The sequence below is a fragment of the Stegodyphus dumicola genome, chromosome 8 (genome assembly GCF_044657685.1).
Source record: "Stegodyphus dumicola isolate Sdum_Otavi_A_Nest chromosome 8, ASM4465768v1".
NCBI classification, from domain to species: Eukaryota; Metazoa; Arthropoda; class Arachnida; order Araneae; family Eresidae; genus Stegodyphus; species Stegodyphus dumicola.
In genome coordinates, this window is record NC_140775.1 from 50,429,902 (window position 1) to 50,456,564 (window position 26,663).

The 26,663-nt window shown below is 29.8% G+C and overlaps 1 protein-coding gene across 9 annotated transcripts in view; it reads right to left on the reverse strand.

Moving 5' to 3' along the window:
* Positions 1-26,663, reverse strand: part of Hgsnat (Heparan-alpha-glucosaminide N-acetyltransferase) — a 126,455-nt gene that overhangs the window by 5,767 nt on the left and 94,025 nt on the right. For 5 of the 9 annotated variants that reach the window (XM_085821842.1, XM_085821840.1, XM_085821846.1 and 2 more), the window contains exons 8-15: positions 24,105-24,212; positions 15,823-15,971; positions 14,514-14,626; positions 12,687-12,808; positions 4,792-4,918; positions 3,620-3,706; positions 3,301-3,375; positions 2,186-2,256 (exon numbers count right to left, since the gene is read on the reverse strand). In XM_085821842.1, the coding sequence (XP_085677968.1) occupies positions 2,186-2,256; positions 3,301-3,375; positions 3,620-3,706; positions 4,792-4,918; positions 12,687-12,808; positions 14,514-14,626; positions 15,823-15,971; positions 24,105-24,212 (852 nt within the window). Of the gene's footprint in view, positions 1-2,185; positions 2,257-3,300; positions 3,376-3,619; positions 3,707-4,791; positions 4,919-12,686; positions 12,809-14,513; positions 14,627-15,822; positions 15,972-24,104; positions 24,213-25,833; positions 25,942-26,663 lie in introns of all 9 variants that reach the window. The other 4 variants (XM_085821843.1, XM_085821841.1, XM_085821845.1 and 1 more) reach the window with 2 other exon arrangements.

The following is a 26,663-nucleotide window of genomic DNA, read 5'->3' on the forward strand; positions in this document are numbered from 1 at the left end:
GAACTATCTTTGATTCATGACCATATTGTCAAGGCCATAATAAAGCACTATCCCTTTTTGGCAACACTGGAGATTGTAGAAAAGCTTAATAGCTTAATTCACTTCAACAAACAATTTCAGACTACATTCAGAAACTAGGATTGGTCTATAAATATTCCAGATGGGTGCTTCATGAGTTAAGTGAGAAAAATTTATATGACTTATCACACACACATCTCAGTTTTCTTGGAACAAAAATTATCTCTTTATAGACTGGATGATAAGTGGGGATGAAAGGTGGATTACCAGTGAAAACAGCATACTGTGAGCCTGAACACCTTGCCCCTTTCACCTTTGGCAACTGAGTTTGATCCTGAGTAAGAGAATGCTGTGTATATGGTGGGCGTCCTATACATTATAGGCTTTTGCCTATAATAATATATATATATATATATATATACCAATACATTATAGGCTTTTGCAACCTAAAGAAAAACTAAAATTGGAGAGCTACTGTCAGCAAACTGGCAATTTAAATACAGTAGTCAAAGAAAGGAGGCATGCAATATTCATTAGGAAGCATATCATACTGCATCATGACCGATCACTACTGCATCATGATAATGCCAGACCCCATATTGCTTTGATAACTCATCAGAAAACTGCAGAATTGGGCTGGGATATTCAGCCACATCCACCATAATGGAAATTATATTGTACAATAAATACTATTAAAGGTATAAAAAATCTATTATTTCCCTTCACTTCCCAAATGGACAGAATTTTCTGGTAGACCTTATATTAAATTTTTTAAAACTATTTGCATTAGCCCATTCAGGGATAAACCTATTTTCAAGCATTTTTGCCCATTTCAATTGAAGAGTTCTTCAGTGTGTAAAAATTAGTTTTAAACAAAGTTTTTTTCTTTCCTTTGTTACACATTAGAATGATAAGAAATATTTTCTGAAGAAATTCCTAGGATAATGAGTTGTTCTAACAGTCAGCATTAAACCTTTTGCTATCAGAGGGTAATATATGTTCCAGCAAGCATTTAAAATCTACATAACATGATTCGACCCACTAGTCTTACGCAAAAAAATCAGGGTTCATTAAATCTGTACTACATAAAATTAGAACACACTGTATACATAACAAAATTACATGTAAATAAGTGATTATAAATTTGTTTTAGGTAGGATATATTAGGACAATGGGATACATTTTCCCTCAGAAATAATACTAAAATTTCAAGGAATATTATGCTATATTTGATAACTTATTTGAAATTTCTCTTTATACTGCAGCATGAAGCTTATTTCGATATATCAACAATAAATGTTTATCTTGAATGTACTTACAGCTCACATAGGCAAGTGTAAAAGATTCACTTATAAAAGTTTTTATAATTTCCATTTACATTTATCATGTAAACATAAATTGTGTAAATTTTCCTTTTTAGATGTTGAAAAGATCTTCAATGCAATCAAATGACAGATGTACAATTATATGCCTTTTAAATGTATATTAATTAATAAAGTGTTTTGAATTTTGAATTAATATGAGAATTTGTTTCCATAAATATGAAATTCTACTTCATTCATAATGAATCAGTATCAATGTATGAAGCATTCACATAAATTTTAACAATTTTGAAAAACTGAGACCAACAGTTTCAAACTGCACTTAACTAGAATCATTTTCTATTTCCTTTCCCATAAAGCTGGTAAATAGCTTTAAGGAAAGGCGGAAAAAAAAAAAAAAAAAAAAAAAAAAAAAAAAAAAAAAAACTTTCTTTATGTGTTTTTGATTTTTGTGTCCTTAATTCTTCATAATCTGCTGTTACTGAGTAATCCAGTTATTTAAAAGATGTTGCTGCCCCTTACAGATGCTATTTTTTTATTAAAAATAGGTTAAAATCACTTCTGTTAAATATTCTTGTTATTCCCAATTTTCACTTTTCTATTAGAACAAACTTATCTAAATTCTGCTTTAGGATTCATGACTTTCATTTCCATTAACACATAAAAAATTTAATTCGACTGTAATATTTTGTTTTCATAAGAGCAGGCCTTTTGTTAAAATTTTCACAGATCACCACTAATAAATACACAAGTACTATTCTTAGAAAGTCATGGAAAAACAACTTCTTCTGTTTAACAAAACATAATTACACAACAAAAATTATAAAATAGCATATAAAATTTACCATAAATTTTTATTCACAGGTATCCAGCCACCATTCTTAGAGCCCAGGCACAGAATGGCTGCAATAATCCCCTTTGAATACAATGTTCAAATTTAAAAATAAGAAAAATGTAAAATGCTAAAGATTGAGTATGTACATAATGAATTTCTCACACATTACATATATTATTAAATGAAAGTAACATGAAAACTTATGAATTGTAGTAAGAAATATTTTTATCAATGTTTAACTGAAGAAAGAAATTTTTATCAAAATACATAATTTAATCTCTTTCAAATAACACCATTATTTCATCTACAATATCACATATAAGCTAAACAGCTCCTGAGCAATAAACATATATTAACTTGCTGTCTAGCTTTAATTTTTCATTTATTAAAATAAAAAAAAAAAAAAAAAAAAGAATACACCTTGAAAAAACAAAATATAGTATTCATGACCAATTAGTACTAAATATTGCAAATACTTAAAAAAAAAAGGGGGGGGAACTGATTCAAATTATCATAAATACCCGATTTCAGTATAACATCAAACTTTTGTTATTTTACAAGCAGTACTGAATTATATCGAAATTATTTTAACAGACAGAATCTCAGTAACGAATGCATCAAGCATAAAAATTCTTAAATTATAAATATTGTTTAAATGTCTTTTTTATCAACTTGAAATCATCTAACTAATTTATGTAATTAATAGTATATATATATATATATTTCTATTGATTATGAAATTTTTAGCATTTTCTTGATTTGAAGTATATTTGTCATATTTCTAATATTGTTACCAATTTGCACGAAACTTACACAATTACAATTAAAAGGAAAAAAATAATAAGACTAATAGAAATTATTTCATATTTAATTATTCATATATTAACTACAATCATTGATTTAAATACTATTAAATTCTAACAGGTCAAAACTAAAGCAAACAAGGAAGGAGAGAACTGAGTATACCGAGTTATGAAAAATTTTATTTGTTGAGAAAAGCTGACATTAATTTTAAATTTTACATTTTGACATTGGATTCAGTTTATCAAAAGTTATAACTTAGAAGTTGAGCAATCTATAAGTTCTAAAAGATATTCATTAATCATATTAAAGGTAAATTTTTACAGTTATGACAGCCCAGAACATCCAACGTATGACTCGAGCTTTCCATTCTTTATATGTCAATAAAATTTTTCCTGCCTGTAATAAAAATAAGATTACAATTATAATGTTACATGTTTTGAAACATCAGATATAGTTATTCAATAAAGTAAATTATTACTTTCACAGCATTTACAATATTGTTACTGATACTATATAACTGTAACAAAATTTTGACATTTTTGTACATTTACATATTAAATACAAGTTCAATTAAATAGTAAACATATATCATCTAAATGTGTTAAAAGTATAAATTTGCATCAAAATCATAACAGTCTACCTGTAATCCCAAGAAAACAAGAAATATTGATGTGAAAAATCCTAGAATACCCTCTGGATCATAAGGTTGTGTACTATGATAAATTGTCTGAAATATGAAAAAATAAAATTTATATAAATGTATTTAATAAAATCAAATGACTTTTGGATATACATATCAAATAAAATTGCCCAATTTTTAAATTCTAAGAAATTTTAGCTTATAAAATAGTGAGTACTGTTCTGTTATCGGAAATGGATTCAGAAATGTACGAACGTATGTATGTGTGTATATGTATGTGCATTACATCCATACATATCTGAATCTGGTCCTGATAACAGAACAGCACCACATAGTGAATAGCTGAATACTGTATTATCCAATTTCAGGTATCTGTAGATTTAAGATCATTACATATAAGGCAGTCTTAATGAAAGAAAAGCATTATATTCCAACTAATAATTTAAGATTTTTTCTATATTCATGACAGAAAAAGTACGTAACAGAAATAAATATTTTTTTGTGTTTTAACCTTCAACAGATAATTATGTTTTGAAGTGTACAACAATTTTTAAGACTACAGAAAACACTGATTCACACTTAAAACAGCTTATTAGCATCTCGATTATGCAAAATATAATTTAATCCATCACCCTGTGCTAAAATGCATTTATGATATAACTTAATAACAGTAAAATAGCATACTGATAACAATAACAATTTTTGGAACATTTACATTTCACTAAAAAAAAAAAAAAAAATACATAAATAACCATTTACACAATTAGCCTTGCATTAATAATTATACATGTATACATGAACATGTATGTTGCATACAAAATCCTTATCTTTAAATGAACAGCAACAAAATGCAATGCAATTTTACATAAAATATGATTTTCATAATATAATTTTTCAGTGATAATGCCCAATATCATCCTTTTTTTTTTTTTTTACTTTATTTCTGTTCTCATAAATAAATTTTTATTCTACCTCATTTCTTTCTCCTACTCTCTTCTTTCTTTTTTTTTTTATTTCTAGTTCGAAAAATCTTTGAAAATTAATGTTAAAAAAACTACAACTGTGATATGCATTACAAAATACAAAGTGAACAATAATAATATTAACAATAATTAGTAAATAACAAAGTAGAGTTATAGAAAACTTTGGAAAAAAATTAACATTTTATTTACTTTAAAACTCGGTTTCTGGTATATATGAGAGTTTCCTAAAAGTACTCTATCAACATAACCAGCTGCACCTCCAGTGCACTGAGAATACATACCACCATCATGCATTCCTCCGGGACCGAAATATCCTCTGGAATATAAATATTTATCAATATCAGTTTTAAAATTAAAACAATTTGAGATGTCATATTCAAAATAACAGAAAAATTATTTAACAAAACAAAACAACACACACACATAAAAAAGCAAAACCACTGAAGAGATCTCTTTTAAAAATTTTGAGCAGCTTCAAAGTAAAAAATGAGAATTTTTAGGTAGAACTCCAAAGGATAGAACAAAGTGCATTTGGATAAAACAAAGTGTATTTGCGGAACACTAACTAATTTGTAATACATTGGCTACAGCTCTCATAATAATAGAAGAGGAGGTGAAAGGTTTTAAGTGGGAATTTAAAAATTTTTCAAAAATAATTTTTCACTGCATGATGAACAAAAGACAGATGATTCCATTTTTCTGACTTAATATCATAGAAATGACATTTTTAGAGGAGACAGTGTCTATTAGGAAGCAGGAAAATATATTTCAGCAATGTATAGCCAAACCTACTGAAAAAATAATAACATCTGACATTACATTTCATATTTAATGAATTTATTAAATGAATTAAAGGGGTATCATTTGGATAAGTTGGTCTCCATGTTAGTTGTACATAAAGAAACTACATTATTAAGGCTATGTAAAAAATCTTTATAAGATAACAGTTCATTTTAAAACAATGTTTATATTTCTGTAACAGTTTTTCCTAATACTTTCCCATGACGATTGTTTTTATTTTTTCCATGGAATGCACATGAGTTAAATGAATGGTTCATTGGCACATGGATTAAAAGAATTGCTGGTTCTAGTTTTCATATTGCTGAATTAGTCTTCACTCAAATGCAAAGATTTTTATATTATTGTACATACTATTATATCTCTTTTTAGTTTCAGTTCATCCATGTTAACTCAGTAGAAAATAACTCTTCTTATTTAGCCAAAAAAAAAAAAAAAAAAAAAAAAAAAAAAAAGTACAACATGACAGATAAGTTCAAAATTTATAAAACAGAACACAATATTTTTCTGAATACAGAATAAGAAAACAAAGAATTATTTATTTATAAATAAGCACTTTCATTTAAAAATCAGAAATCTTTATCAATTCACTTAAAAAGTTGCTTTCTATATAAAAAATGATTTACTGTTTTTAAGATAATGGATATACAGAGCTATAGCTTTTATTGAGATATAATTTCATTTGATAAGAATTTTACTTTACTGGCACATACCTATGGTATGTGCCAGTACTGAAATTATACTGAAACTGTACATTATACTGAAAACATTTTGAAAAAAGAAGCATGAAAATATTTAACATAATTCACAGTAAATATGCCTCATCTTAACATGCAAGATACTTAAATACTCCATATCCCACTCTTGTGAACAGGTTAAATGCTTATGCATGAATATATGATAAGAACTGGCCTTTATCTGCCATCTCAAAGTCATATATTCAAAGCTTTAGAGTATAAAAATTTTAGTGTGGAGAATGGTAAAGTAAGACCTCTGCCTTAGATAAGAATAGAAAGAGGATGTAAAATTAAAACACAACACATTAAATATTAATATGAAAGCAACAAGTATTTAGAGGGCACAATTTTGAGATTTGCCCTGCATGTTAAATCTGTTGGCTTGGCTCCAGCTTTACAAGTTCTGACTGTGTGGTGAACACCAGCTGATATTCAAATTCAAATTTATATAATTGCATATTAATTATTCATATTATTTTTTGGGTCCAGTACACTTCCCCTCTCAAAATGTTAAAATTTCTTGACCATTAACTTCCCCCCCCCTAGTAAATTGCCAAAGGGAAGGGCTAGCTGATAAGAGCTTTTTTCCCTGAAAAACGAAGTGAAAAGTACTGACGTATATGTTGATACTGACCACAGATATGCAGTTCACATATCTATTAGCATTTTCAATTCAGTGTTAAAAATTAATTGTGTGAAAGATAACTAAAATTTGGAACAGACAATGTTATTTCTCTATGCATTTTACAATGAATGTTTAAAAAATGAATAATACTTATTAATTTTAAAATAATAGATAAAATGCACTACTCTTCTAATATGAAGTTTGATTTTCTTAAAACTTGTAAGATTTTTTAAAATTTGCATTTATTACATGCAAATTTTAAAAAATCATTTCTTCATCTGCACACTAACTGGGAGAATTCTATTACTGCTTCCAATATAACTATACTAACAACTTTTTAAAGTTAGGCAAAAAGAACATCAGATTGACAGTTTTAAGCATATATGACAATTCTTCCCCTCTCCCTGCTGCTAAACAACTTATGTTTAATTGCTTTTCAAATAGCTTTATTCAAAATTTCTGCTAATCTAAGGTCAATTTTTTGCCTAATTATAAATTTCACATTGGCGTGTTTCTCTTCCGATTCAATATAACAATAGATATTTTTAAAATAATATTCTAATTTATATTCATATCTATATTACATAAGTTACATTTAAATAAATACAATGCACAAGATTGTTGTCTTAATTTTGATAAAACAGCTTTACTCATAATATCTAAAACAATTATTTAATTTTCCAAAAATGGAAGCTAAGGAAGAAGGTCTTTTTCCGCCAATTACTTTCATATTTTATGCAATTATAATTTATCTAAAATGCTCAGAGTACAAAATCGAATTATAAATTAGCTACAATGAATACAATAAGAAAAACTTTAAAAAGTGCTTAACAAAACTGATTATTATCTGAAATGTGCTTTATGCTATTAACGTCTAAAATGTCATGCAGAAATACTATTTCAAATCAAAACATGTTGTCTTTAAATGCAAATGATACAAATACTTACTTACACAGTCACTTTGCAACTACAAGCTGTATAAAATTAATTTATTAGCCAAAACCTTCAAAGCGATCTAGTTTTTTGCCTTTTGCTTTGCTTTCCATCGGAAAAAAAGATATGCATTTCTTTTTAAGAAACATATTCCACTAAAAGTTTGCACTGCAAAATAAATGAATTGCAGAATTTAATCTACTCTTTCTGTTTACTTGAGGACAATGTTTCTCTATTTAGTATTTGGAGAGGCAATAACATCATTCCCTTTATGGCAAGTTGTACTATGAACTGCACAAAATATTTTTTTGAATTTGTAAACTGTCTTCATGAATAGAAAGGTACAGTCAAGCCTCCTAAGGACAACAATTTAATCTACTCTGAATGAAGTACTGTTATATTGTTGCATATGGTCTGTTTTTCGATATTGTTTAAAATGAGTCTTTGTTATGCACAGTAGGCAATATAACCTGCAACATACGTTAATGTTGCTTTTCTGCCATCAAAAATTCTCTGGAGGATTCAATTCTAGTTCTCAAGCCACTGGAGAAGGCTGCTCTATGAAATCCAAATCCAAATCATTAACAGCAATTAATGGAAAAGCATCTTACTTGTCAGTTTTCAAAGCCCATTCAAGCAATTCTAATGTTAAATTTTAATCAATATTTTTGCTTTCTTTAGATATGAATACTTTTGAAGATAATTTTGGTAGTTTATAGCGAGTTTATTTGGGAATAATAATTGTTATATTCAGTGTTATTTATATTTTGGTTTATTAGTGAGTAATAATTGTTTTAAGCAGCGTATAATTTCAGTTATAAATGGGTGGTCATTAAACCTTTCACTACAGGTGTATCAGACATGCATCAGTACTTAATCCTTTTATGTGACAGTATGCCGCTTAGCGCAACTCACCTTGGAGACAGTGCATTCTTGCAGTAGTAGGATTTTGCATCACTAAGCCTAACTAAAAAAAAAATCCATTTTATTTTTATCAATTGCTTTGACTTTCTTCTGTAATGGTATCTAACAATAATGTAATCATAAATACAGAACATCAAGATATTCTAAAAAATTTTTTTTTATTAAAATATAAATGCAAACTAAAATATTTGACTTGATGAAATATTGAAAAAAACTTACTTGCATCTATATCTAAACGTACACATGATTAAATATTATAGCATAAATGATTCAGAAAGAAGTTGGTGAGTGATAATCTAGTCGCTATCATTTCATTACTTATGGAACACATTTTCAGGTTGAACATTTTAATTACTTCCAGCAGAATAATTTATCATAGGAATCCCCTCACTTTAGGCTTATCTACAGGAGTATGTTCATTTTGGATGAAGATGAATTTTTCACTCATCTTTTGTTCAGAGAAATTATTAGTTTCTTCAACTATTATGTTCATTAGATTATAGGAAAAAAAATGGCAAAATATCAATTTCATTTACATAGTTTTGAACTAAGTTTACTTCTGCAAATTCATAAAGCTTCAATTATTTAACAGATCGAGTTCATGATGGAGTAGCCATTATTCTGCTGGATTATGAGGTGAAAGTAAAACAAACTTCCAATTCGGTCCCTGACAAAATTTTAGAATCAAAATCGTTATTCTCACTTAAATCTAGAGTCTTCAGTGTCAGAATAGTCACTCATGAGCTCGAATGGATACTCATGGGCTTTACAATTCGAATATACACTTCTGTTAAAAAAAAACTTCATTCTCTTAGACATTGCACTATTAGTTTAACTCTCTTAATTGGTACAAAAAGCTTATGTCTGCTATCTAAAGAAGATGTAAGCCGAATACAAACTGCAGTTCCTAAAACCACAGCTCCACTCCCAATCTTCCCATAGGGAAAACAAAAATTTTGAAGCATTGGAAACTGTTCCCCACCCTCCACTGGTGAACCCTCAGCCGACTTTGGCACTACTAAGGCCAGAAGTGGTGGTCACTTTATTATGGAGGCACCTAATAGGAGGGCCACCTTTGACTCCTATGAAGGGATGGACAGTTACAGCCATGCCTTCTTTGAGATCCGAAGCCGTGCCCTTTGGTATTGCAGTTGGCTTCCCTAACCATTATACCGTCTGGGTGGCAAATCAGAAACTGTTCAATGTTTATATCACGTAAAGCCTCAGCTGCACATCAGCTGGTTTTTGTTCACTTTATTATCATCTGCTCATACATTTAAATGAATCACCATAATCTGAGAGTACTTCACGAACACAAAGTCAACAATATATATGTTCAAATAAGTTAACTGTAGTGGACATGGAGTACCATCTAGTAATTAAAAAAAAATTCTAAAAGAACTATGTTTGAAAGTGCATATATGACACACCCGTTTGGAAAATCAATGCAAGCAGCGATGATGCACCAGTGCATCACCCAGCTGCTAGTGACATTTGGGACTGATGCATACATGACACACCCATGTGCAAAAGGTTTTCAGTTCAGTAACATGCCATTGCAAAGGGGTTAACCCTACCAAGCCCTAGAAAGTGACTAAAAAGACTTTCAAGTGCATCCTGAGTTATTCAAAAAGGTCAAAATAAATTTAATATCATACAATGATTTCAAATCCTGGTAAAAGCCAAAAAGAGAAATTATTGAAACTATTATTTCTTATTGGAAAGGCAGTATATCAGATTTTCCCTCAAGTCTTCATACACTGGTGGCTTTCTTTATTAAATTCAAAACCTGAATTTGTTTCTCTTGATGTTCATTCAGTCCAAATGCTGTTTTATGTATATAAGAGTGTGGTTTTTTATTATTCATAATATTGAAAAAATTATCAATTAATTCAAAAAAGTCTGATGCTTTTTGATTTCCTGTAAGGTAGAGTATACCTTTTGTTGTATTTCTTGAAAAATAATGTTTTCACTGGAACTACTTTTTGTCTCTCGTTTGCCTTGACCATTAGATAGATAATACAGTTTTAATTTGTGACAATACTTAATTTTTCCTGAATTTCTATTTAAAACATCTTTAATAATATCAACATTTAAAAGAGTTCCATTTTCTAGAAGAAATCCTTTATCCAAAAAGTGATTTCTCAGTAATTTGAAACAGTGAGCTAAATCTACAAAAACATGTTTTTTGCATTTTTAGAACAGGATTTGGAAATTGAAAACTATTAATCCAAATCTGTACCTCTTTCTATAAAGTACTAGATCCTCCTCAGTCTGATCTTGGCTTTTACTTCTACTCCAGCTGACTGATCATATTTTATGAGTGAAATAAATGTTCTTTCTTCATTGAAGCATTAAAATTTACTCAGACAAAGTGACTTTTTGGAAAGGAACGAGAATTTAATCCAATATAGAATCATAGCAAAGCTTTGAATCTATATGCATTTCATCAAAACTGAGAACACATATTTTTTTTTTGCAGAATTCAAATGTTTGCAACTTTCCTTCATTACAGCAAGAACATCACTCTGAATTCCTAGACTACACGGAAATTTAGTGCACTCTCTCTTTAATGTGCTAGCACTAGGTAAACGAATTCTAGTTTTTTCTTTAAAAAAATCACAGCTTTTAGATGACAGAGCTCTTATGACAATGTAATGTGACATATTTTCACTAGTCCACCCGATTTTTTCCTTCTTTTCTAGTAATGCATTAATCTGTGTCTTTGTAAAAAATATGCTTTAGATGTTTTTCTAAGTTCTCCAATATGTGCTTCCCCCTGCCCTAAATTTCTCTAAGATTTTAATTTCTTATGCAAATTTTTTTCTAGATGTCATCCACCTTCTTCTTTGGCACTGAGCAAACATTCTAAAACATTTCTTTTTTCAATACTTCAACATAATTTTCTAAGAATATCATTTTGTCCTTCACATTATCAATGCATTCTTGTTTATCTTTACACTTAGAGCATTCAGAGATACTTCCATTATCCAGTTTTATTTCAAAATCTTTTACATTTGACTTATTATTGTCATCATGAATTTTGTATTTGGCCTCAAAATGAATTTTCTTTGGACTTAATTTGTGTAGTTTTTCAAAAGCACTCTTCATTAACTTTCTACAATTTTTTGGTATTATTTCTTTTTACTGTATACAGTAAATTTGGTTTCAGCACAGCACTAGATTTTAACACTTTCTTTTCAATAATTCAAGCAAAAGATTTTTCTGTCACCTTCATAATCACTTCACAGAAAATCTTTGCTGCAAATTCTTGCATTCTTCACATTAATAGAATCTTGTCTTCAACATTGATGTTTTTTTTTTTTTTTTTTTTTGTTAAAAGCAAACTGTTTTTTAGGAAAGCATGAAATACAATATATTTTCCTTTCTTCTATAATTGTTACAGCACACAGCTACAGAGCAAGAAGCCATATTACATAAATGATACTTTACAATATAGAATTTATTAGAAAAATGACTAAATTATATACATACAATATTTTTAATATTTACATTACTAAAAAAAAAAACAAATATGTATGATTAAAATTAATTTGGAATATCCACACCTCTAGAATATCGCCTCACAGCATAATGGAACTACAATTTTAAACATACAAAATCAGAGCTGATGTATCACAGTGACATCAGATTATTTTCTCTTAGCTCCCTCAATGAGGATCGCATCAGCGAGGGGTCACTCAAAGTAAATGAACCAGCCTTTCTCTTTAACCCTGGTAAAGTCCAAGTTAAAAAAATTCTATATTAAAGCTTCACAAATTCTCTCCATTTACACTCCAACTGCTGTATGAATTTTGCCTTCAAGTGACAAAAATTACTGCTCTAATTATAATTATAAAATGAAAAGAGTCATGATTAAAGTGCTCGAGGGATGAGAGAAAAATGAAGAGGGAAATTTACAGATGATTTCCTTACTTACAGAGTTTTGTTATTTTACCTAATTATTCACATACAGCAGGACTCATAAATCCCATTAAAAAATTTAAAAAAAAATTCAGGATACTTATTCTGAAACATGGAAAAATAAACATAATGAGATTACTTACGGAGGACAGTTAGGGCCATGAATGAAGAACATTAGCAAAATGTGAATTGCCAAAAATGTTAGCATAATAAGCCATTCTCCACCATACGGAACTAAATCTCTATATGGAGACAGCGAAGACATCTATGACAGAAAAATAACAATGAATGCTATAAACAGCAATTCACAGATGAACCTTGGATAGTTAAAAAATTAATTACAAAGATATCATTTTAGATTTGGATCTGTAATAGACACAGATTTCAGATCTGTAATACACACAAAAATTATGCATAAATTATAAACAGTGTACTTGATCTGATATTTGTAGAATCATGTAAATATTTTTTGAAAGCAGAGGCATAATTTCACAGACGTGAATAGCTTGTGACTCCTGTTTGCTAAATCTCATTAGAAAATGATAATTTATTTAGTTTCATAACAATTAATATGGTAATAATACATTTATGGCTTTTGAATTTCATACTGATTACTAAATTTCCTGAATTAAGCTTTCAGCAATTTAATCAAATGCTGATAAATAATTACTATCCTATCACAGCAATTAACTCTGCAGGCCCACCAGCGGTTCAGAGGCAAAGTCACTGGACACTGGTAGTTGGGTCTGGGATTCGAATCCTGGCAACCAGGCTGGTGCATGGGTGTTTTCGTGGCTTTCCCCAATGTGTAATGTGCTTATGAGCCAGTTTTCCTTACAAAGTTCTTCATAAAAGCACACCTCCCATTAAACAGGTAGCTCGCAAGTGCTTTGCCATAATTAAATAAATCACACCCTATTTAACTGCAATGGTAAAATATTGATTATCCTGCCCTCCCCACAAAAAACTATTTACTCATTAATTTCATTAAGACCTAATAAAAGCATGCGCAATATGATATTTTCTTTTCTAAAACAGCATTTCAAAATTAAAAAAAAAAATTACATACTGTTCTGAAATTAAAATTTGATGCTATTTGAAATTGTGCCGATGTTTTTTAAATATATACATATATACATACATAAAAATCTGCAGACTTCTACCAGGAAATAAGAAAAACAATGATAAAGAATACAGTATATTTTATATTAAACACAGAGTGAAACAACAATGCAATCGCACATATAGACAAGCACCAAGTACTACACAAATAATATTCCAAGAAGTCTATTATTACACTTGGTAGGTAAAAAAACCATTCTAGCAAATTTTCACTTCATTTAAAATATAAAATTCATTTCTATTTATTGTGAATTTTCTTTAAAATTTTTTTGTTAACATGCATGTAATGCCTAAAATTTCATGTAAACTGCTAAATACTTAAAATTTCATTCAGATTTTCTACAGCACTGGTAAAATGGTTTTAAGAATTTCTTTTTGATTTTCTTTTGAATAAAAGACACTATCAGACCTTTTTCTTAGAAACTCCCATACCGGTCAGTCCCTACTTTTTCAGGTGGGGTTTATAAGCAAATAAGAATCAATCAATTTAAGACTCATAAAAAGTGCGACCAACTTCTGTTGAAACATTATATTGCAGTTTCAGTTTGGAGGACCAATCAGTTTGTCAGATAACTGAATGTTGACAGGTTATCTTGAATTCGTTTTCTGCTGGCTGGATATGATAGCTGCATGGAGATTTCAAGATACTTACAATTTGCCAATCGCCATTTGAAATCAGATAATCTTCAAATATTTTGCTATAGTAAATAATCTTTCTAATCATCACAAATTAATTACAACAAATCTTACACTTAAAGCATTAATTATATTTTCATATTAAAGCTTAAATAAGTTTGTTCATTTCAATGATTATCAAATCATACAGTGATAGATGAATTTTTAAATACCTGGTCAATATCTTCAGGAGATGCATAGAATAGATGTACAGTTGCAACAACAAAATATGATATACTAAACCTTTGCAACACACCAGGAATTCTCAGTTCTGCTAGGTTTACAGCTAAATGTAGCAAAAAGAAATACAGTAAAATAATTAACTATAATTAATCAAATTTTTAAGTGTGAGAGTTAAACAGTTTAAAGACTGAGTTTTATAATTTACAACTTAAAGCATGCAAATTTTGGGAAGAGTGAAATACAAACTACACGTAAAATAAGGATTAAACAGGAGATAATTAAAAATAGCTATTTTAATTCATTCTTTAATAAGATGGCTTACTCCCCTGTAGTAATTTAGAAACAACAGCATAACTTTAACATTTAGAAGATTATTAAATAATCAGAAAGAATTATAGTACATACCAGAAAGAAATAAAATAATTATTAGGGATCAGTTTAATTCTGTATAATTTTGTGAAAAATATAAATTACACCTAATTATGGTGAAAAATTTAAGTTTTAAAACAACATGAACACAGGCGAACTCGTTTTTCACAGTAAACTTTGTTTTCTACAGTGATATTATGAAGAATATTAGATAAAAGTTAAAGCTTAAAAAAGAAAAAAAAAAAGAAAAACGTTTAATGCTAAAGAAAAAAGAAAAATCACGCAACTGAATTAAGAATTCGAACATGATAATCACTATAAAAAGAAAGATAATAAAAACAAAGAAATACAGTCATTAAAAACCTCCCCTTTGTAACAGAATGGACAGCCATTAATTTGTATTTACAACTTAAAATGATTTAAAAAAATCTCTAAAAATTCTTAATGACACACGATCTAATCATAAATTTTGTTCCCGTGATAAGAGCTAAGAAAAATACTTTTCTCAAATATTTATAATAGTATATCGAGACTTTTCTGATGATGTAAACTATGAAGTCAACTGAATGCTTATTAATATAGAAAATAATACACACAAATGATGAATGCCAATTTTATAAATTCAATAAGAAGTTTTGAAAACACATCAAAGATGAACCTGGTCTCTCCTCATGAAAGGAACAAATTAATTTGAATTATATATAAACAATGCTTAGTGTTCATGGCAAATAATACTCATCTTTGAAAATACTAAGCTTCCATTTTTTTTCTGTCAATTTTTAGTGTGAATGCTAAAGAAATGTTAATTTTTGGGGGAAATTTATTAGAGCATTATTCTTTTAATTCCAGTGAGCTACATTTAACAAAAAATAGTATACTTAATAAAACTTAGTTTAAAATTTCAGAAGAAAACAAAAAACAAACAATTACTTCTACAATAGGTATTCAGCATTAATCCAAGGGCAAATAAAATTATAGATCGCTTAACAATTTTTAAGAAGATTTTTTTTCGAGGCACTGATTTTCTCAAAAGAGATCTAAGTGACATGGCCATAGACATTCCCATCATCCAAATGAACCTGAAATATAAAGATACTATGGCTAATTTGTAACACATAAATATACTTCAATCAACATAAATCTTTTTAGAATGAAATCAGTGTAACATAAAGTATTTATATTCAATGAATACAATATTTAGAATTAAAGCAATAAATAAGAGAATAACTATATCACTAAATGTAATTAATTATAAATTTATTAAATAATATAAGAAAGAAGAATCATTATTAGGCAGGAAAAATTTGTAAACAACCTTCTTCATTGGTTCGTAAATTACAAAATACTGGACCATTTAAGTGTGTGTGATTATGGCAAAGCCTCGAGGGCTATCTGCCTAAGAGGAGGGATGCCTTCGTAGGAAAAATTTGTAAACAACCTTCATTGGTTCGTAAATTACAACATACTGGACCATTTAAGTGTGTGTGATTATGGCAAAGCCTCGAGGGCTATCTGCCTAAGAGGAGGGATGCCTTCGGGGAGGACTTTCTAAGGGAAACTGGCTCGTATACACGTTACACATGGGGAAAACCACGAAAACGCCCATGCAGCCAGCCCGTTCGCGGGATTCGAACCTCGGACCGAACTACCAGTGTTCAGTGTCTTTACCGCTTGGCCGCTGGTGGGCCCTGGACCATTTAAGATCTGAATATAATGGATTCTTATTAATTTCGACAATCAAATGGCACTACAAATGGAAGTCCATACTAGGCAAAACATACATGTTTTAATAAACTTTAGAACAATTTACCAGTAATTTACACATAATAATGTAGTATACATGTAAAATGTAAATGGATAAATTAGTAAAAACGTCATTAAAAACAAGTACTTAGGAAGCATTTACTATTATCGCATCTATACTTGTGTACAATATAGTGAAAATACATTAATTTTCATTTAATCTATACAAACAAAGAGTTTTCCCCCTTCACTTCACATTGTTAATAACTGACTAATGAAAAGTTATCACCTATTGGAGCAACATTAAGATAATCTGAAGTTTAGGATATAGCATTCCTCCAGGTTCCCCACAATGCCCATTTGGCAATATAGTATAGTTTTATAAAGAAAAATAATAAAATAGGATTATGAAGAATTTATAAGATGATTTTAGAACTTCCTAAAATACGGGGTATTTCAGGCTAAACAGTAATTATGGCTTTTTTGGAAAAATGATTTAAAAATATTTTTGTACTTTTGCAAGGCATTTAGAAGTCTGATTTGTAGAACTAGGAGTATATTTCAAACATTATGTGTCTTAGTTAGCAGTAGTATTACTTTTCAGTCCTATTATTGAAGATACAGCATTCGTACAGACTAAAAAAATGTAGGAATCCCGCTTCCCACTATAATCTCAGAATAGAGAACTGGACGTAAAGGTCACTCAAAAAGAATTAGAAAACTTGCTTTTTAAAAGTGATAAAAGCTGGTAACTGCACATCTAAAAAAGAAGATCATGCACAAAATATGAGTTTTCTTGCAAAATACTTTTCTTTTTCATTTCATGTAAAAATTCTGAAACAGTTTGCTCACATTCACTGGTGCACAATGGCCTTAACACTGAATGTCATAAGCCTTTGACAAGAATAAGAAAATTTGCCCACAAATAAGAAATCTATCATATGCAGTCACTACATTAATCAGAATCCGCTGTACATAATGCTAATAATTCTGTTATTGAAAAATTACAATTTTTCACATAATACATCAATTAATTTTTTTTTTTTTACAAAAGTTACTTGAATAATAAAACTTCTGAAACATTTCACCTTTTAACATAGTTATCACCCATCTCCTAGTATTCACTTAAAATATATTGCAAACATGTCCTATATTAACATGGCTTTCCTACAAAATGATTTTACATTGATTACTGAAAACGACAATGAACTTTTCATAAAAGACTATTTAAAAAAGGAATATTTTATATCGAAAGCCCAAAACTCATAGGCTCAGTAGTGAAACCTCAATGGCTCAGTAGTGAAACCTTGTCTGCCACTCAGAACTGCTTTATTACATCAGAGCATGAAGTCTTGGAATTGCAAAATTTCTGTACGAATGGCAGCCACAAATCCTGAAGTGTATTTCAAATTGTTATACTGGATGAAACTGAATATGCTTGTAGGCTAGTTTACAGTGTACTACATAAACGCTCTAAAGGATTTATATCAGGGGACTGCAAAGGCTAAATCATGTTGGCAAAGTCCATGGAATGTTTTTGCAATCAATAAAATTAGAGGACTTATTTCCAACTACGCAAATATGCCTTAAACCAATACAAAAGATTCTCTAGTCTGTACCCTGGAGATTTAGCTTCATGAGATTATGTTGAACTGTAAATGCACCCATAAACTTGGAATAGTGGAATCTGGACTTAACACTATACCAACTGATGCTTTCATTGCAATCATAGAAACCTCATGACAAAGTGCTGAAAAGGGGATAGGGATTAGATTACAGTTCCTAGAGAGCAAATTCCATAGAGCACAATCCCCAGAGGTACAAATCCCATAGAATGCAATTAGTATCAAATATCCTTTTTAAGACATTTTACAAAAAGCCCGCATTGAAACTGGTACCAATTTTAGGTGTTATAGCTTGTTATGATTCATTTCAATCAATGATAACTGGCATGAACTTTCCTCTTCTAAGGTCTATACACTGATTTCTAAAAATGGAAAAGCAACCCACAATATTCTTAAATTTGATAACCTGGCAAAAATAAATTTATACATCTTCTTGAAACTATATAATCCATATTTATAACGCTAATAATTATACTATACTGCTTGTAAAAATTAAAGGATATAAACAAAACTGTTTTTATTAAAAATTGATCAAAAGCAATTAGCACAAAAACATTATCTAAAATAAATTATCTTGTTTGCCAATCTCCAAATACTGAATTTAAAGCCAGATTTATGGAAGCTTGACCTCTCATATTTTAATTTAAAATTTATGTAAATAGAATCTTTGCAGTTATCTATTTATGCTTTATCTATTAGAAAAACTTATAGACAAACAGCATCCTTAAATAACCTTATATATGGTTTCAGGATTTTATTAACATATTTACGACCAGTTACACAACCTCCATCAAAGATATACAATTCCGTGTGGCTATTTTTGATGATTCCACTCCACACCATAAAACCACTTCCACAGAAGCAGGATCATTTCTGAACAAGACAAGCCTTTCTCTCTTCAGATCAAAACATGTCTAGAATTCCAAGTTAGGCCATATTTGGACTCATCAGTAAACAATATATGGCCACATTCCTTTCTGTGCCATTGAACATTATTATTACACCAACTGAACCTATTGGTTTCTTGCATAAAGTCCAATCCTTGGAAGTCTTTGTGCAATAGTTGGACAACTGATTTTAATTCTTGTAGTACCAGTAGACTTATAATCAGCTATCTTCAGTCACATTACAGGTTCTTCAAATGTCAGGAAAGAGTTTTCAAAAGTAGTTGCTGCACTTGGCCTCCCTTGACCAGGCTGGTCCACTATTTGCTTGATGGCTAACAAATCAGTTCTAAACCTCTGACAGGACATCTTGAGACATATTCAGATCTTGGGCAACCTCCATTTGTGCTTGCACACATCCAAGTCTAACAATTAACCATTATTTCCCCTTCCTTTTAAATGATGCCTTTGAGTCATAATTAATGAATACAGATCTTCTCAGAAAGGCATTACGTTTAAAAAAGACTATACATCCAAATTTTAACTGCAACATGCTGTCAGCTCCATAATTTGCATCCACTAGTCTACACTCAAAAGTCCAATTTTCTGTTTAATGGCAGATGATTAATATAATTAATTACATCATCAACACTGATTGAAAATTTTAACTAATGAGCACTTTTTTCAGATTGTACTTTAATTCTTAAGAGTACTCTATATTCAAACACAGACAGCTCCCAGTGATAAATGAATAATCAGGCATAATACTTCAGGTACTGCAGCTTCGTTCTGTGTTTGCCATTGCAAGCATTGCTGTATTGAAAAATACTGCAGTTCTTTTTTCCGTGCTATTGCCCTGATTTTTGGATTTTTAAATGAAACCTTATACAGGGTGCATAGGGAAGTCCCTTTAACCTGAAAATTTTTGTGGAGACAGCTACATTTATGCAAGTGAGGTAACGGTATAGTAAAGCGACTATGTCTGACCTAGCACAAATGACAGCCGCCCTTAGTGGTGAAATTTGAAAGACAGGCATTGCTAATTGAAAACGAAAAGACATACAGCAAAATTTTCAATCAGTTTAGAAAGTTTTAGAGCATCAATTAATTAATACAAAATGACATTTGGTTCACACAGATAAGATTAATTGTCGCCTGTATACCCAAAGGTATCTGCAATTGACGCGCGATGATTCTACTTTGCATATTCATATTTCAGAAAAGTAGCAGTGTGCAACTGCAGATTGTGACATTTTACTGTACTGCAACATTTGTAAAACTTTAATTTCCAAAGCATTTAAAATTTTAGTACAAAAGGTGTTGGTGCTTGCTTCACACAAACAGCATAATCTAAAACCTCACTATAATTTTGGTGGCAGATGAAAATTTTATTCTGAAGCAAAAGTGCTTTTAATTTTAAACTTTTATTTTTTGTGTTGTGGCAATCTAAACCGTTGTGTTCTTTTTTAAGAGTGACAAAATAAATGGAATTTTGAATGATATCCTACGTATGGTACATTTCTTAAAGTAGTATATTAAAAATAATCTTTTCTTGGAGATAAAATTTTGGAGCTGTATGAGAATGGCGAGCTTCACTGACTTCCCATATTGCAAGATGTTGCTTATTTACGGCAAATGCCAACGAAACATGATGCACTAGAAGTGGTCTGTGTTTTGGCAAACTAGTGAGTGCCGGTGTGCATGTAACGCCACAGAGTATTTTGGCATATGCAACAGCCCATCCACACTGCAGTACAAGAAATATCAGCATGGCTTGTGGCTTAATATGTTCCTGAGTATGGCAAATACTGCATGGTCAACACGCACATCCCTATCATGTCACTCTGCAGCAAGCACTCTTGCCACAGGATAATGAGTGTCGATTTGACTGGTTCAACTGGGCATTGTTTAATGTTGAAGTTATCTCAGATTTTTTGTCCAACATTGTTTGGTAGGACGATGCACTGTTTCAACATACCATATTATTAAACCAACATAATGCCCATTATTGGGGACTATCCATGAGACATCAAGTGCACTGGTTCATTAGCATGTGGTGCAATATCTGGAAAGATTGCTTACTGGAACCTGTGTTCTACGAAGGTACATTAAACAGACAGAGTTACCGGCAACTATTACAAGATATCATACTTCTTAGATATTTCACTGTTCGCATTCTGGTCCTTGTGGTTCCTGCATGATGGTGCCTCTGTGCACCATATAGCTGGAGTGCAAAGCTTTCTCAAAAATTGTTTTGAATAGCAAATTATCGAGTATAGTGGTAGATGGTGGTAGTGTTGAATAACTTCCACAATTTTCCGACCTCACTTTGTTGGACTTCTTCCTGTGGGGTTACCATAAAAGATCAAGTTTATGCAACTCCACATACAAGTCAGCTGGATCTAGACCTATGTCATGATATTACTGATGCTTGCAACAGTGTGATGCTGAGAGTCCTTCCATGCTGAGAAATCTGCATGCAGAATTATATTTATGAATACAAACATGTATTGTGAGCAATTGCGAACTTTTCGAACATATCTACATTAACTTGCTAACACTGTGTGACAGTTTGCTTCCGCATTTTTTTTTTTTTTGTGTGATGTTATCAAACTACATTGACATAAGTATGTATTTAATGCAATAGAAAGAGGCATATTTCTTAATACCTATGGCTATTCCTTTACACAAATCGGAGTGCATCGATCGTGGATATCTTTGGATATATAGGTGACAGTTTATCTTATTCGTGTGAACAAAATGTCGTTTTGTATTGATTAATTGATGACCTAAAACTTTCTAATTGGAAATTTTGCCTTATCCCTTTTCGTTTTGTAATGCCCATCTTCCAAATTTACCCACTAGGGGAGCTGCTGTCATTTGCATTAGGTCGGGTGAAGTCACTTTAGCGTACTGTTACCTCACTTGCATAGCTGTACCTCTCTCCATTTGCAGGAACTTTAATGTATAATGATGTATACAGGGTGATTCAGAATTCATCATCAAGATTTGGCGGGGAGGTAGGGAATAAGAAACCCCTCTTGTAAGTCTGTAAAACCGATGCAAAGAAATGTTACATGTAAGATAATAAACGTTTTTTCCCTTACTACTTCCTTTTTATGCGTTCTTTCCATCATTGAACTTGGGTCATTTTGCCCTACTACATGGCATATGCACCCATGCATTCCTATGTGAAATCTCCTTCTTTCCTATTCCCTACCTCCCCACCAAATATTGATGATGAATTCTGAATCACCCTGTATATTATTTGAAAAGATATGAACTTATGTTGAGGATGCCCAAGAATAATGTAATAATTCATGTAATGCAATTATTGCCGAGACCTGGATTTTTTATATTAAGGTCAACTGTGATGTACATAAAAAAATTCTTGTTATTTTTTCTGTATGATAAACAAACAATTTTTAAACAATATACTGATAGTCAGTATACAATATTGGGAAGTAAATCTGTGGCATTCCTTACTTTTATACTCACATTAAACTCGCAGAAAAATATAGGAATTTTCATTAAAGGAACTTCTTATAACAGAAACATTTTAAGGGGATGCATACTCATGCTAAAATTATAACCAAAAGAGTGAAAAATTAAATGTTTCTAAGTTAAAATCAAAGATAAGAAAGAACAATTTATTTCAAAGCTCTGTTAAGTTTTAAGAATTTAAAGAATTCTTACCACAAAGCTAATTTTGCATTAAATATTAAAGATTATTAAAAGCATTATAATTACTGCATGCTTTGGATAGATTCTCTAGAAAGACTTACATTTAGCCATTAAACAGAATACAATTTCAAACTGAGACACATTTTTTTTTGGCCATTTTTATTTATATGGGAAGACTGACAGCATAATGCATAGTCTCTACAGACAAGAGCATATTCAGAAAAATTATCTATATCTCAACTCATTACAAAACAGAATAGACATTGATTGCTGTTTGATAAAAGATAAAACCTCCTAAGGAAGGTGTGAAGATATAAACCACTGATCACTGACTGGATAGATTCCTTTCTCTGATAATTACTTAAATTTGCAATCTGGCATGACAGCAGACTGCAAGTGTCAGTGACAAGCTCAAAAGAAATCTCTCACTGTTATCTGCCTGCGAGCATGTACATTTAATGCTAGTGAGGTTTTAATAACATTAGATGACCTCAATCTGATACTCTAGTGATGTTACCAGATTTCAGGAACTTTTTTAACATCACGCACTTTCCTGGCTATCTTTGCCTGGAAGTAATTAGTCACACATATGAGAAATGGATTTTATACACAAATAGCCACATTAAATAAACTTATCAAACTTTAATTATCATTTTTTTTTAAAACCACAACCATTACAACCACTCCACACACGAAAACTTAAAGTATAAAAATGTCACCTCTCTCTTTGTTTTATACTCTGGTATTTTTCACTGTTTTTCAGATCAAACAGATAAGCAAATTATATTCATTATTTCAGTTGTATATATAATTTCCAGTTCTTAGCTTTTCTTACTAATAGAAGATACTTTATACTATTTTAAAAAATATGTTTATTACCTTAATTTTGAATAGAGCTGGCTGTAGAGTATAAGAAAATATTCCCCATACTAAAACTTACAATCTGAGAATAGTTACATAGATTTATTTAGTTTTATTTTTTAGCTTATATATGTTTGCTTTAATGAAGACGGTATTGTTATTAGTAAATCAAACATATGTAAGCTAAAAATAAATCTATTTTTTATTTCACTACAAAAATTAAAATGTTGATAATGCTTAATGAACGTGTTTGAATACTACATTTTATGCATCATGCACATGAAACATCTTAGAAAAAGGTAGTAGAACAGAAGATAACCATAGAAAATAACAGCTTTTCTTAAAAGCAACTAAGTAAATAATTTTATAGTTGAAGTTAGCGAAACAATAGTGTGATGTATAATGCAATACAAACCACGGAAAGACAAGATCAGCAATAGCTAAACCATTCCAAATGGAATGTTCAAAAAACTGGTATCGTCCTCCGCCATAATTTACAAAAATCATCAAAACTATGGATATTCTAAAGAAAAAAAGAAGTCATGATTACATTTAAAAAATTCATGCTGATTTTTGTTAGTAATTATCAGAACTGAAAGCATAAATCATAATGAAGAGCACATGCAGTAGGAAAGATGCTGACATCACAAGGGCACAGAAGCATTTGCAGTTACGTAAATCTACTACCAGAGATCAACCACAGCCACAAGCCTTTAAAACAATAATAAGAGTAAATTATTACTGTGTTCTAATATCTAGATAATTAAATAAGTAATTTACTTAGTGTTAGCATAGGTAAGATTATGAAACACCTGGCATTTATAATAAATGGCACATATTTTAGTGAAAATGCAAAAGGAGCTTATGGCAACATTTTAATATTCCTTCTAAGAAAAATGATAATTTTCTTAGTTAATTAAATTTAACTTCTGTCAGTGGAAATAAAACTTTTAAAAAAATCTTTATTTAATGATCAAATTCCCAGAACATCAGAATAAAGTTTTTTTTAAAAAAACAGATTTTAAAAATGTGCAAAATTAAAGATTCATAATTATATAACATACAAAACTCACTGTTTAGCCATCAATCCTTAAAAATGTGATTACAAATATTTTAAATATTTTAGTGCTGACAGTTAACATTATTTGTAAAAAATAAAGTATTATTTAACTTCCTTTTTTCCCATCCTGAGAGTGATGAACATTACATACGAGCTAATTTTTCCAAATTATGCAATGCCAGTATAAGGTTATTATATTTTTTACATTAGAAAATTACTAATTTAACCTACATATTTTATAGAAGAATTACTAAAGTATAAAGATATATAAATGTTATTTATTGTACCACATATTTTAGTTTTTATCATCTAATCAAGCTTGAAATCCTGAAATCATTATTAAATACTTATTATTATTAACTGTATATGTTTAATACATATAATTATAAATAATAATATATAACATTAATTGTTATTATATATATCTATGAGCTATTAAAGCTATATAAAAAAAAAACAAATGCTCTGGAAAACAATTAAGTACACAGACATTACATTATGCCAAAGCTCAACTTTTTGTGCACAATACTGCTTATTTTTTTACATCATCTAGTATAACAGATCATTATCACAAAAGTGACTTAACTGGTTTTGATAAGATAAATGTTTTTATATTTGAAATACGTATTACATAATAATATTACATTTTACTTAATTTTTTTCTTACTGCTGACATGTTAAATAACATTTTAGTCACCTAAAACATAATATATATAAAAAGAAACAACAACAACAACAAAAAAAAAAAAAAAAAAAAGATAATATGAAAGTAATTTACTTGAAGTGATAGTTTTCCTACAAAAATAAAGATATGAGTTCTCTTTTATACCTGCGATCGTTGACTATAAAAAATAAATTTTTGGATTGATATTTTTCTCTTTTGAAGGAAGACAAAATGCATGGGTATAATATGTGTACATTTGAAAGCTCAAAATAATAATAATAATAATAATAATAATAAAAAAAAAAAAAAAAAGCATGACTAAATAATTAAGCCACTTTTCCCCCATTTAACATATAATTCTTACTGTATTTCTGAAATTACCCAGCTTTAAGATCTATATGCACAAAAAGTTCAACTAACCAAGGGAAAACTACATCAGCAATAGTTAAGCCATTCCATCGCGAATGATGAAAAAAGGAATATTTCCCGCCACCATAATTCACAAAGATCATGATAACAATAGCTATTCTGGAAAAGAATACAGCAGTATTTACAAAGGTACATAAGCAGCAAAATGCTTTCATAAAACAATTCAAAGTAAAAAGATATATATAATTCAGAAAAGATGATAAAAAGTAGTTTTCTTTTAAAGAAAGAAACAAACTTTGAACAAAATATTTATATTAAAATATAACATTATTATAATTATTTAATTATTTCAATTTTGAAAATTAATAATTATAAGTGAAATTAAAGTTCAATATGATAAAAGAATATAAAATGTATTACAGTCAAAAGTCGTTAATTCGGACACCCATGATCCGGAATGATCTATAATCCGAACCTCAAAGCTAAAAACTTTCTGCGCATGCGCTGCGTGACACATGCGCATAGGTGTTTACGCGTGCGTGTAAGACCTCTTACGACTGCGCATTTGCGTGTGCGCAAGCGCAGAATACGTTTTCGCGTGCGCGTTTTATGTATAAGGAACGGTATAAGCTAAAATTATCTAATTATCTATTTCAGTTAATGTTGATGATTGCGTTGTTCCTTAATTTTCAAATAGGATCCGGCTTATTATTTTTTGCAGACTGTAAGAGCAATACTATAAAAGTAAACTTGAACTTTCGATTATGTCAAATAGAATTTCCGAATCTGGAGCTCCCAAAGGATCGTACAAAACGAAAGTATGTTTCGATGTCCATCAAACAAAAAGTGGAATTGCTGTAAAAAATGGATAAAGACATGAA